At 36.8% G+C, this 13357-nt stretch overlaps 1 protein-coding gene across 21 annotated transcripts in view; it reads left to right on the top strand.

Moving 5' to 3' along the window:
* The window catches only part of BAZ2B (bromodomain adjacent to zinc finger domain 2B), a 323345-nt gene that overhangs the window by 246931 nt on the left and 63057 nt on the right, over nt 1-13357 (top strand). For 10 of the 21 annotated variants that reach the window (XR_005719073.1, XM_040229153.1, XM_040229156.1 and 7 more), the window contains 4 exons: nt 969-1034; nt 4075-4119; nt 4339-4371; nt 5597-5662. Coding sequence is in view for 20 of the 21 variants with exons in the window: in XM_040229153.1 (XP_040085087.1) it covers nt 969-1034; nt 4075-4119; nt 4339-4371; nt 5597-5662 (210 nt within the window). In the remaining variant the exon portion in view is untranslated. The remainder of the gene's footprint in view (nt 1-968; nt 1035-4074; nt 4120-4338; nt 4372-5596; nt 5663-13357) is intronic. The other 11 variants (XM_040229164.1, XM_040229160.1, XM_040229161.1 and 8 more) reach the window with 2 other exon arrangements.

The raw sequence follows: 13357 nt of genomic DNA, 5'->3' as shown, positions 1-13357 counted from the left end.
ACATTGGTGTACCCTCCCAGCTGGGGTTCCCTTTTGGCTTATCCACATGTAGTGCAGGAGACCTGGGTTGTATTCCTAGTTGGGAAGATCCCCTGGAGGAGTGCCTGGCAACCCACTCCAGTGTTCTTGCCTGGAAAATCCTCGTGGACAGAGGAGCCTGGTGGGCTACAGTTCGTGGGGTCGCAAAGAGTCAGACACAACTGAGCGACTGAGCACACCACAGCCTCCCAGCTATTCAGGAAACTATTGCTATAGGGATGATTTATTCCCTGAGGGTGTCAAATAGCTGAAGCTTTCTTTTGTATGATTTTTCCTTCTAGAAATATACACATATTTCCTAACCCATTTTAAATAAATTTTAGAAATCCAAATCAGAAGTACTAATATCTTAAAGTAAATTAATAACTACTGAACAATTATGAAACTACTAGTTAATGCCTTTAAGATTATGAAGCTAAGATTTGGCATCATGATCTTGATATTCAAAATGCACTTCAAGAAAGATTGTAAGTTTCCATTCTGTCTCTCTTGGAAACCTTGAATTTAATCACAATTAACAGCTAGAGAAAAATAGCTTATATTTATAGTTTAAAATCTACCCCATCTTCTTAATTTTATACAGTGATCATGTTTTACTTTTAAAAATCAGAAAAAAGCAATTTATTATATAAAAAAACTTTTTCTGTGATTGTTTTAATGTAAAATAATTCTTTCAGACTTTTTAAATAGAATTGAAAAAATCAAGAAATTTTAAGAATTTTTTACATTTTAATGCTAATCTTTACATTAGAAATGAAAATTAGTTTGTAAATATAATATTAACTGTGAGAAAATCTGTAATTGTCTACATATATGTCACGTGTTGTTTTCTGTCTTATTAGTCATGTAGCTCCATGTTCAAGTCATAGATTATTTTCAGGTTGCAGTGGTACTGTTGTATGACTTTGAGACCTGTTTTCCATACACAGGCAAAAAAGAAAAAGAAGGAAGAAGCAGCAAATGCCAAATTATTGGAGGCCGAGAAACGAATAAAGGTTAGTTTAGATGAGAATCTGTTTTTTAAGAATAAAATTTTTAAGAATAAAAATTATATGGTATTATACTAGTATCAATTATCACCGACTCAATGGACATGGAATTGGGTAAACTCTGAGAGTTGGTGATGGACAGGGAGGCCTGGTGTGCTGCAGTTCATGGGGTCGCAAAGAGTCAGACATGACTGAGCGACTCAATTGAACTGATACTAGTATCGATTATATTAAAAATAGCCTTCCTCAAAATGACTCGTTGAAAAAAATGTTGATCATAGATAAAATGTGTATAATGTGTGTTTTTAGTGTTTATATATTGTATATACATTTTTATATTTTATTATACAGGTTCTGTGTGATACTTTGAGCTCTTTAAATAGCAGACATCAAATCAGAAATATAAACTATCACATAATACCTGAATATAGTTTTAATGGATAAGATCTCCTCAGAGCTATTTATGTTCCAAATCCAGTTCTCTCCTTAGATTATAATTTTCTCTTTGTTAATGTCTAGCAACTGTTTGTAAGTATTAAAAAGTGAAGAGCCTTCCAAAAACAAAATCTAGCTTTATCAGCTATCACTTACCAATACTAAAAATAGCCATTGCTCTTTACTGTAACTTCATATGTTGTTTGGAGCTGTTTTGGTTTTGATTTTCTGGCATGAAGCATGAGAGATTTGGACCCTCATGCCCCTTCTAACCACTGCCCCCTGCTCCTACACACACACATTCCACCTCTTATCTTCCAATTTTTCTGATACTTGTTTACTGAAATTAAGCAGCCAGGTGCGCCTAACAATTCCAGAGATAGCTGCTACTATTACATTCAATTACACGATGATGTGATCACTTACCTAGAGCCAAACATCCTGGAATGAGAAGTCAAGTGGGCCTTAGGAAGCATCACTAGAAACAAAGCTAGTGGAGGTGATGGAATTCCACTTGAGCTATTTCAAATCCTAAAAGTTGATTCTGTGAAAGTGCTGCATTCACTATGCCAGCAAATTTGGAAAACTCAGCAGGGGTCACAGGAATGGAAAAAGTCATTTTTCATTCCAGTCCTTAAGAAAGGCAATGCCAAAGAATGCTCAAATACCCCACAATTGTACTCATCTCATATGTTAGTAAAGTAATGCTCAAAATTCTCCAAGCCAGGCTTCAACAGTATGTGAACTGTGAACTTCCAGATGTCAAGCCAGTTTTAGAAAAGGCAGAGGAACCAGAGATCAAATTGCCAACATCCGCTGGTTCATAGAAAAAGCAAGAGTTTCAGAAAAACATCTACTTCTGCTTTATTGACAATGCCAAAACCTTTGACTGTGTGGATCACAACAAACTGTGGAAAATTCTGAAAGAGATGGGAATACCAGACCACTTGACCTGCCTCTTGAGAAATCTGTATGTAGGTCAGGAAGGTACAGTTAGAACTGGACATGAAACAACAGACTGGTTCCAAATAGGAAAAGGAGTACGTCAAGTCTGTGTATTGTCACCCTGCTTATTTAACTTATATGCAGAGTATATCATGAGAAATGCTAGGGTGGATGAAGCACAAGCTGGAATCAAGATTGCCGGGAGAAATATCAATAACCTCAGATAGGCAGATGACACCACCCTTATGCCGAAAGCGAAAAAAACTTGAAAGTCTCTTGATGAAAGTGAAAGAGGAGAGTGAAAAAGTTGGCTTAAAGCTCAACATTCAGAAAACGAAGATCATGGCATCTGGTCCCATCAGTTCACAACAAATAGATGGGGAAACAGTGGAAACAGTGGCAGACTTTATTTTTGGGGGCTCCAAAATCACTGCAGATGGTGAATGCAGCCATGAAATTTAAAAATGGTTAGTCCTTGGAAGGAAAGTTATGACAAACCTAGACAGCATATTAAAAAGCAGAGACATTACTTTGCCAACAAAGGTCCGTCTAGTCAAAGCTATGGTTTTTCCAGTGGTCACGTATGGATGTGAGAGCTGAATTATAAAGAAAGCTGAGTGCCGAAGGATTTATGCTTTTGAACTGTGGTGTTGGAGAAGACTCTTGAGAGTCCCTTGGACTACAAGGAGATCCAATCAGTCTACCCTAAAGGAGATCAGTCCTGAGTGTTCATTGGAAGGACTGATGTTGAAGTTGAAACTCCAATACTTTGGCTACCTGATGCGAAGAGCTGACTCATTTGAAAAGGCCCTGATGCTGGGCAAGATTGAAAGCAGGAGAAGAAGGGGGTGACAGCGGATGAGATGGTTGTAATGCATCACTGACTCAATGGACATGAGTTTGGGTAAACTCCGGGAGTTGGTGAAAGACAGAGGCCTGGCATGCTGCAGTTCACGGGTCACAAAGACTCGGACACGACTGAGTGACTGAACTGAACTGATTACATCTTATAAAGCTAGGGAACCATTTATCACCTTTTGTACATAGACTCTCTTACTTTGTTCTTTAGATTTCTACTCCTTTTCATGACTGCCCTTTATATTCACTTCATTCATATTTTAGCTTTATGAAATACTCATGTGGTGAGATTCACAGAATTACGTGCATTAAGCCCCACCCTTTTGAAATCATGCCCTCAATTGTAGGTGGACATAAAAGTCTCAAATTTATCCCTTTGTCTCTTGTCACTCTCATTCCTGTACAGTGTGTAGAAATGACATAGATCCTGTTAATCATAGAGTTTTTTAGGAATTTATATGCAGAGTGGAGAGAGTTTTAATCAGCTAGACATGTGGGTTGCTTTTTATGTTTTTGTTTTAAGTGCCATTTGTATGTGATATACTCTGTCCATCTAGCTAGTCAGTTCTGTAAACATACCACTAAAGTGTGCTGTTAAGTCAGATGCTTGCTCTTATTATACAGTTTTTATGTATTAGGTAACCATATGAAGTTGCCACTTTATAAGTAAAAAAAAATTAGATATTTGAAATTTCATGTGGTTCAACCTATTAGAAAACTATAGGATCTCAGAAAAGGAGCTTTTAATACTTGTAGCATGTTCAAAATTTTTCTAAAAATCATATATTAAAAGTTTTTTATTTTTAAGGAAAAAGAAATGAGAAGACAGCAAGCTGTTCTTCTAAAGCATCAGGTCTGTATACATACAGTTATATAAATTTTGAAATAAAAATTTTATAATTTTTCTTAAATCTATGTTTTGAAAAATCTTCAAAATATTTTCTTAAAAATTTCCAATGTAATTCCTGCTTAAATTCCTTGCTTTGGTATTGGTGTCTTTTGGGGGGTTAAAAATTGGTTTCATGACTCTGTGATTTCTGTTTCATAATGTTGTGCCAACTCTTTCTACCAGGAGTTGGAGAGGCATAGACTAGATATGGTATGGGTATGTTTATTTTTGTACATCTAACACCGCATTGTGATTTGGTTGTGATATGGTTGTCATAGCAATGCATAAAGTGTAGCACTGGCTGCTGTCATATTACATACTGCTGCATGGCTTTACAGCACAGTGCATTGCATACATCTGCTTGTCTATCTATAAAAGAAATATGGTATATCTCCAAGATTTGTAATTGAATCATGCAAGCCTTAAATAGGCTGCTGTCTAAAAGTTTACATTACTGATGTCACAGTGAAAGTTGGATCACTATACAATTAGATACAATTATGACCCATATTCTCCCATCATTCTAGATGCAAAACTGCCATTGAATACAATGGGAATTTTGGGTTAGTTTGATGAGAGAATATGAAATATATTCTGGTTTTATGGACAAATTTTAGAAATTTTTAGAAATATCCCTTTGGGTGAACCACATATATTTAAACAAAAAGAACTGTTTCAACATTATATCTGTGATTTTTTTTTTTAATAAAAGGAGACTATCAAAGTAAGCTAGTGCTTACTTTATTTTCATACTGTGCCTTTTAGACTTGTGAGCCCATGGTGCAGTTTTAGTGGCTTTCAATACTGCATCAAGGGACAGACATCAGTAAACAGGAATATCTCATTTCATTGATGGTGTTATATGAACCATGACTAGTTTAAATTGGTGTTAAAGCTTTAAAAAAAACTTTCTAATTTGTTGGTGGATTATTGGATTTACAAAATGATAGTGTATTTGAAATAAAAGTAATTCTAAAACCGTGACGTAAAAGTGATTTTAAAGCAATTTCTGCCTGATCTAAATAAAAATTTAAGAACACAACCTTTAGTTTAATTGGCTATAGTACATATTTGTGGTTTTTCTAATAGCAGATGTAAGGTAACTGACCTGTTCCAGCCAACCATTATGCTTTTTGTTCTGCCAGCTTTTGAAGGAGCATCACAACTGACCATAAGTAAATCTTGTATGCTTCTGTTTACACTGTCTCCATGTTCATTGCTTTACCTTTTTGCTTTTGATTGTTCTTGTATTTGCTTTCTAAACCTGAACTAAAACATGCACAGACTGGCCATTCTTGTCTTATATTTAGTATTTACTGTGACTTGTCTATAAATGCTAAACATGCTATACAGAGTTTTTTGTTTTGTTTTGTTTTTCCATTTGAAGATCAAACTGTTAACTATGATTGAGTTATATTCCTAATTTTATCTGGCTTAATAGGAACGAGAGAGAAGGCGACAACATATGATGCTTATGAAAGCTATGGAAGCTCGTAAAAAGGCAGAAGTAAGTGTATATTTCTTGAAAAATATTATCTTGCCATAAATTAGTATTTTTCTTAAACGTTGACTCTTTGAAATATAATTGTTTTGAAGTATGGGTTTGTCATGGTTTACTGATTTTCATAAGCAAACCAAAGGTTAGAGACAGTAACTAAGTGTTAGAACATAAAAGAATGTAGGAAGAATTCCAATGTATGATTTAATTTTCTTGGCTGAGATTTTAATTACCTTTTTTAAATACAATGAATGGCATTCATTTGGATCAAAGTAGCTATTTCTTGGAGAAGAAAATGGCTACCCACTCCAGTATTCTTGCCTGGAAAATCCCAGGGAGAGAGGAGCCTGGTGGGCTGCTGTCCATAGGGTCGCACAGAGTTGGACATGACTGAACCGACTTAGCATGCATGCATGCCTTGGAGAAGGAAATGGCAACCTACTCCAATATTCTTGCCTGGAGAATCCCAGGGACAGAGAAGCCTGGTGGGCTGCCATCTGTGGGGTCGCACAGAGTCGGACATGACTAAAGCGACTTAGCAGCAGCAACTATTTCTTACTGTGACCAGAGTTTCACAAAATTTATGTTACAGCATGTGTAGACAAGTTCTGTATGTCCTCATTCAAACGTCAGTCAGTCATGGACTTTTGCCCTCAAAATTATTCTTTAACATTCTATGTGTAAAATTAGGCCTGGGTACTATCCTTGAAATAAGACTTTTACCATATAATTCAGAAGAAGAAAATTATTGAAATGTCAAAATGAGCTTATATGGATTTTAATAGAAATCAGTTAAAGGTTAAAAAATGTTACAAAGGAATGCATTGTAACAGTTGAATAGAGGTATGGCCGTAATAACCAGGCTTCCCAGTTGGGTCAGCAGTAAAGAATCCACCTGCAGGAAAGGCAGGTTCGATCCCTGGGTCAGAAAGATTCCCTGGAGAAGGAAATGGCAACCCAGTCCACTGTTCTTGCCTGGAAAATCCCATTGCAGAGGAGCCTAGTGGGCTACAGTCCATGAGGTCGTAAAAGAGTTAGACACAACTTAGCGACCAAATGACAATGTTATAACCAGTGCTTTGAAGTAACAGAGACTCAGATACACATGCTAACTCTAAACCAACTTGCTTTAGCTCTTCACGTTCTTTCTTTTTTAAAATTGATATAATGATTCTTGTATCTCCTATGACTATAAGATTATCAACTGGGATAAACATTTAATAAATAATAATTAATGAAAATCAGACAGTTTGGTCTAGAAGTTGAGAGCCCTGTATTTCAGAATTTGGATCTCAGCTCTGGCTTAAACTATATATTTCTGATATAAAGACACAGTATATGTATTGTTTAGGAACTTGGACATTGTAACCAATGATTGGGATTTGAATTCTTATTTTAGTACATTCCAGCTATATGACTTTGGGCAAGTTATTGAACCTCTCTGTGATTCAGTGTTTTTGTTTTTTGTTTTTTGTCTATAAAATGGAGATGACACTACTTCCTATTTCATCAGGTTTGTAGTTATGATTAAATGGGTGTGTGTCTAGATGACTGTAAATGTAAAGTTCTTGGAACAGTGCCTGGTACCACATAGTACCTACTTATTACAATAAGTCACTTATTACTATATAGGTGGTATTTTCCTTACATGTTAATTATCTAGGACCACTGACACCCTCTACATCTAACATCATAACATGGATTTATAACTATAATCTCTGAAAAATGACAGGCAGTGAAAGAGAGAGGTAATGGATTCTAGGAATGGGCATGGCTGTGAACTCTGTTGCCTTCTGAATGCAAGGATGTGAAGAGTAGGGAAGGGGATTAATTAAAATCCTGAGAGCTCAACCTAATTTTCTCCTATCTGAAGAGATGGGAACTGAGGGAGTAACTCAGGGAAAAGGCCTGGAATATTCCTCAAGAGACAAGTTATTCCCTGGCAAATATTCTTTTTACCAGAATGACTAAGAAAAATTAGGGCTTGTCATTCTGATTTTTCCTGTTGGAGAGGAGAGTTTAAAGAAAGGCAGAGCATTATCTCCAGATATATGGGCTTTAGTACAAGAGGACATCCAAGAGAAGAGTAAAGATAAGGTCATCCAAGGGGAAAAAGAAATCATCCAAGGGAAACGATGCTCACGTTAAGAGACACCTAGAAGACCCAAAAGTCGTGACCTCTTCCATTGGTTTCCCATATTTGCTTCTGTGCCTGGGAAGGAAGTAAAGAAAGCTTCTGAAGATAGGTGAGTAAAATCTGCATTGAGTAGAAGGTAGCAGCCACAGGATCGATGAAGACAGTTAAGATGAAATCTAAGAATCCCTCAAGAACCAAGAGCACTTTTCATGGGAAAAGAATATTCCCTTGATTAGATAGAGTGAGATCAGGTACAGTGCTTCAAATAAAACTTGGAAAGGGGTATGAAACCAGGTACAGCTCTCCCTCTTCTAGCTACCTTCATTCTCAGAAAAAAACAAATATTCATAGCATACAAAATGACTCACTCTTCAATTTGAAGTACTTAACGAATATAAAAACAATTATCAGATAAAGTGAGAAGAAACTAAAGGAAGATTAAACCACCTGTATTGGAGAAGGAAATGGTCTGGAGAATCCCAGGGACGGCGGAGCCTGGTGGGCTGCCGTCTGTGGGGTCGCACAGAGTCGGACACAACTGAAGCGACTTAGCAGCAGCAGCAGTATTGGAATAATACACGTTCTTGATAGTGCTGCCCATATCAAGCATAAGTAACTGGAAAAGAAATGTCAAGAAAACCATGCCAAAATATTAAACCAAAACTATGTGTGTGTGTGCACATATACATATAAAGTAATAGCTTAAAGCATAATAACCTAAAGGAACTTGGTTTCTCTGCTTTCATTCTTGCTTTTCTGAGTTCTCTCTATGCATTCTCCACAGAGCAGCCTAAGTGATCTTTTCAGAATATAAAACAGATTATATCTTAACACAATCCAGTGGCTTCTTATTATAATTGTAATAAAGTCCACTGTACAATTTGTACCTGATATAGTATATTCCAGCCATTTTTGCCTTTTTATTATTCCTAAACAAAGAATCTTTCCTATTTGATGTTTTTCCACCAAATATTCAAGTCGTTCTTATTTATTCTTCAGTCATAGATCAAATTTTAACTTAGCAGAAAGGCCTTCCCAGAACACTTAATTTTGCCTTTTCTTACACCTAACCTCTAGAACTCCATCCCATTATCTTATTTTATACTTGTTTATAGTTTATCTTCTCCCAGATTATAAGATCTATGCAGACAGGAATCTTGCATACCACTGTTTCATAAGTGTTGTGATTAGAGCCAGCTATATAGTGGTGCTTAGAAAATTGTTGTTGAATAAATGAATGAGTTGAAATGAAAGTGACAGTTAAAGTACTAAGAAAACAAGTTAAGGATAAAACAAAATCATTAAAGAAAGAGTGTATTATATGTTTCTGTCTAAATAATTTTCTTTATGTAATAAAAATTACTTTATTCATGGTGAATTTTACACTTAAGGAATTATTATTTAAAATAATATAATAACATATATCACAAATAATCCTATATCAGAATGTTGAGAGAATCCCATGGGTAAAGTTCTTAAGATGTTACTATTCTCTGATAACTATGAACGTGTGAACAAGATGAGGTAATTTTACCATTTTAGCAGTTATTCAGACTTTTTGGCCACACCATGTGACATTCAGGATCCAGGACTGGGAATTGAATCCGCACCCCCTGCATTGGGAGCACAGAGATGGAACCACTGGACTACCATGGAAGTTCTCATTTATTCAAATTTTAAATTCTTTCCTCTACTGAATTATACCTATGGATTTTAGTAATCAACTAAGTATTTTTTAAAACTTCTTAAAATACTATTATATACAGTTCACTTCAGTCGCTCAGTCATGTCCGACTCTTTGCAACCCCACGAATTGCAGCATGCCAGGCCTCCCTGTCCATTACCAACTCATGTCCATCGAGTCCGTGATGCCATCCAGCCATCTCATCCTCTGTTGTCCCCTTCTCCTCCAGCCCCCAATCCCTCCGAGCATCAGAGTCTTTTCCAATAAGTCAACTCTTTGCATGAGGTGGCTAAAGTATTGGCATTTCAGGTTTAGCATCAGTCCTTCCAATGAACACCCAGGACTGATCTCCTTTAGAATGGACTGGTTGGATCTCCTTGAAGTTGAAGGGACTCTCAAGACTCTTCTCCAACACCACTGTTCAAAAGCATCAGTTCTTCGGTGCTCAGCTTTCTTCACAGTCCAACTCTCACATCCATACATGACCACTGGAAAAACCACAGCCTTGACTAGATGGACCTTTGTCGGCAAAGTGATATCTCTGCTTTTTAATATGCTGTCTAGGTTTGTCATAACTTTCCTTCCAAGGAGTAAGCATCTTTTAATTTCATGGCTGCAATCACCATCTGCAGTAATTTTGAGCCCCCAAAAATAAAGTCTGACACTATTTCCACTATTTCCCCATCTATTTGCCATGAAGTGATGGGACCAGATTCCATGATCTTCATTTTCTGAATGTTGAGCTTTAAGCCAACTTTTTCACTCTCCTCTTTCACTTTCATCAAGAGGCTTTTTAGTTCCTCTTCACTTTCTGCCATAAGGGTGGTGTCATCTGCATATTGGAGGTTATTGATATTTCTCCTGGCAATCTTGATTCCAGCCTGTGCTTCTTCCAGCCCAGCATTTCTCATGATGTACTCTGCATTTAAGTTAAATAAGTAGGGTGACAATATACAGCCTTGACATACTCCTTTTCCTATTTGGAACCACTCTGTTGTTCCATGTCCAGTTCTAACTGTTGCTTCTTGACCTGCATACAGGTTTCTCAAGAGGCAGGTCAGGTGTTCTGGTATTCCCATCACTTTTAGAATTTTCCACAGTTTATTGTGATCCACACAGTCAAAGACTTTGGCATAGTCAATAAAGCACATGTTTTTCTGGAACTCTCTTGCTTTTTCGATGATCCAGTGGATGTTGGCAATTTGATCTCTGGTTCCTCTGCCTTTTCTAAAACCAGCTTGAACATCTGGAAGTTCACGGTTCACATATTGCTGAAGCCTGGCTTGGAGAATTTTGAGCATTACTTTTCTAGCGTGTGAGATGAGTGCAATTGTGAGGTAGTTAGAGCATTCTTTGGCATTGCCTTTCTTTGATTCCTAGAATGTCAACATTCACTCTTGCCATCTCCTGTTTGACCACTTCCAATTTGCCTTGATTCATGGACCTAACATTCCAGTTTCTGATGTAATATTGCTCTTTACAGCATCGGACCTTGCTTCTATCACCAGTCACATCCACAACTGGGAATTTTTGCTTTGGCTCCATCCCTTCATCTTTCTGGGATTATTTCTCCACTGATCTCCAGTAGCATATTGGGCACTTACTGACCTGGGGAGTTCCTCTTTCAGTATCCTATCATTTTTCCTTTTTATACTGTTCATGGGTTTCTCAAGGCAAGAATAATGAAGTGGTTTGCCATTCCCTTCTCCAGTGGACCACATTCTGTCAGACTTCTCCACCATGATGCCCGTCTTGGGTGGCCCCACATGGCGTGGCTTAGTTTCATTGAGTTGGACGAGGCTGTGGTCCATGTGATCAAATTGAGTTGTTTTCTGTGATTGTGGTTTCAGTGTGTTTTCCCTCTGATGCCCTCTCGCAACACCTACCGTCTTACTTGGGTTTCTCTTACCTTGGATGTGGGGTATCTCTTCACGGCTGCTCCAGCATAGCGCAGTCACTGCTCCTTTAGCTTGGACGAGGGGTATCTCCTTAGGGCTGCCCCTCCTGACCTTGAACGTGGAGTAGCTCCTCTTGGCCCTCTTGCGCCTGCGCAGCCACCGCTCCTTGGACGTGGGGTGGCTTCTCTCAGCCGCCGCCCCTGACCTTGGACCTGGGGTAGCTCCTCTTGGCTGCCGCTCCTGACCTTGGGTGTGGGGTAGCTCCTCCGCGCTTCTGCATGGTACGTTGCAACTATTATGTACATAGCATTAAATTAGATGCTGCAGGAAAAGCAAAAATGTTAAGGATACTTTTTATCATATCAGAGAGAGAAAACTTCACAGTATAAGTGGTAACTAGGTGTGTATTTGTACTGATAATCCAAACTTTCACCATATCTTTTATATAAACTTACCCCTTGGTGAATATTAACAAATTACTACTAAATGTACTTATTCATTTCTTCATTGTTACTTAACATTCCCAAGGTGTGACTGGTGTCATGCCAATAATGGGCATATCTTGGCTTCATATTCTGCATCTTATTACCTCCTAATAGCTCAGTTGCATTTTTTTCTTTTACTAACTGTTTAAAGAACAAATTTTACTGTAGGTTAAAGCCATATAGTACTTAGGCAGGGCCAACTCAAAATTCTGAAATGACCTAGTGTAACCTTTAATTCTATACTTTAATACTTTTAGAATGTAATTATTAAGTTGTAAAGAAAAAATAAGATGTTATAGGTAATCTTTAAAAAACTGATGTTAAAAAACTAATTGCTTCCACCTTGTTAATCAGAAATCTCTTGTAACATCTGAATTTATTCCAAGAAACTCCTCATAGTCATCAAAGTGAAAAGGTAACACAAGCACCATTTTCAAGTTTCTTTGTGTACATGACACTGATCCTACTTTTTGATTTACTATTAATATATTTTTCACTAAAAATACCCCAAATTTATATTAGTCCTCTAACTTAGAAATGTAATTTCTATAGTTTTTTCTTTAACCTATAATTAATAAGAATATACAGACATATAAATCACCTTATTTGCTTTTCTTATATTAGTTTTAATATATTATCATAGTTAATAAATATTTTTATAACATAAAGAATTTTTAGCCTTGTGAAAGTTTATATGCTAATGTACCTCAAGTCTTATGAAATATATGTGCTTTAATTATTACTAATCATTGGAAACTCAAGTTGGTTTCAGCAGTGTGACAAAGTAGCTCCAAATCTACTGTTTTCATTTACAAAAACTTCAAACTATGTCAATCACAAATTTATGAACACTTTAGTCATATTATCTGAATAATCATCAGAGCAATCTTAAGAGTCTTTAGTATATCTCCCCAAGAATCAATAAACACAAAAGGTTGTTAAACATGCGTCTATTACAGAATAACTATGTCAGCACTTTAGGCAACAAAGCCATAAAACAGAAGAGAATAGTTCAAGTTTCAGAAGTCATCTAATAATTTGTATGCAGAAAAAGCATATAACCCCTCAAGTCATGAGAATATTTTTATAATCCTATATTTATACTAATCATTACTTAGTGAAAAATAAAGTAGAATTGCCCATATACATACTTTTGTTTAAGCAAACCCATTTTTCTATTGAAGATGTGTGTACTTACATGACATACTTCTGTATTGTACTTTATCTGGTGGCTCAGAGGTTAAAGCGTATGCCTGCAATGCATACCCAGGAGACCTGGGTTCAATCCCTGGCTCGGGAAGATCCCCTGGAGAAGGAAATGGCAACCCACTCCAGTATTCTTGCCTGGAGAATCCCATGGATGGAAGAACCTGGTGGGCTACAGTCCACAGGGTCGCAAAGAGTCAAACACGACTGAGTGACTTCACTCACCTTAATTTTAATTTTAAAATTCAGTTACCTTTATTTTTGTTTTTCAGCAGAACAAGATTTATTTCTCTT

The sequence above is a fragment of the Oryx dammah genome, unplaced genomic scaffold (genome assembly GCF_014754425.2).
Source record: "Oryx dammah isolate SB20612 unplaced genomic scaffold, SCBI_Odam_1.1 HiC_scaffold_27, whole genome shotgun sequence".
NCBI lineage: Eukaryota > Metazoa > Chordata > Mammalia > Artiodactyla > Bovidae > Oryx > Oryx dammah.
The sequence above is the reverse complement of the archived record's forward strand: the minus strand, read 5'-3'. Positions and strand labels throughout refer to the sequence as shown.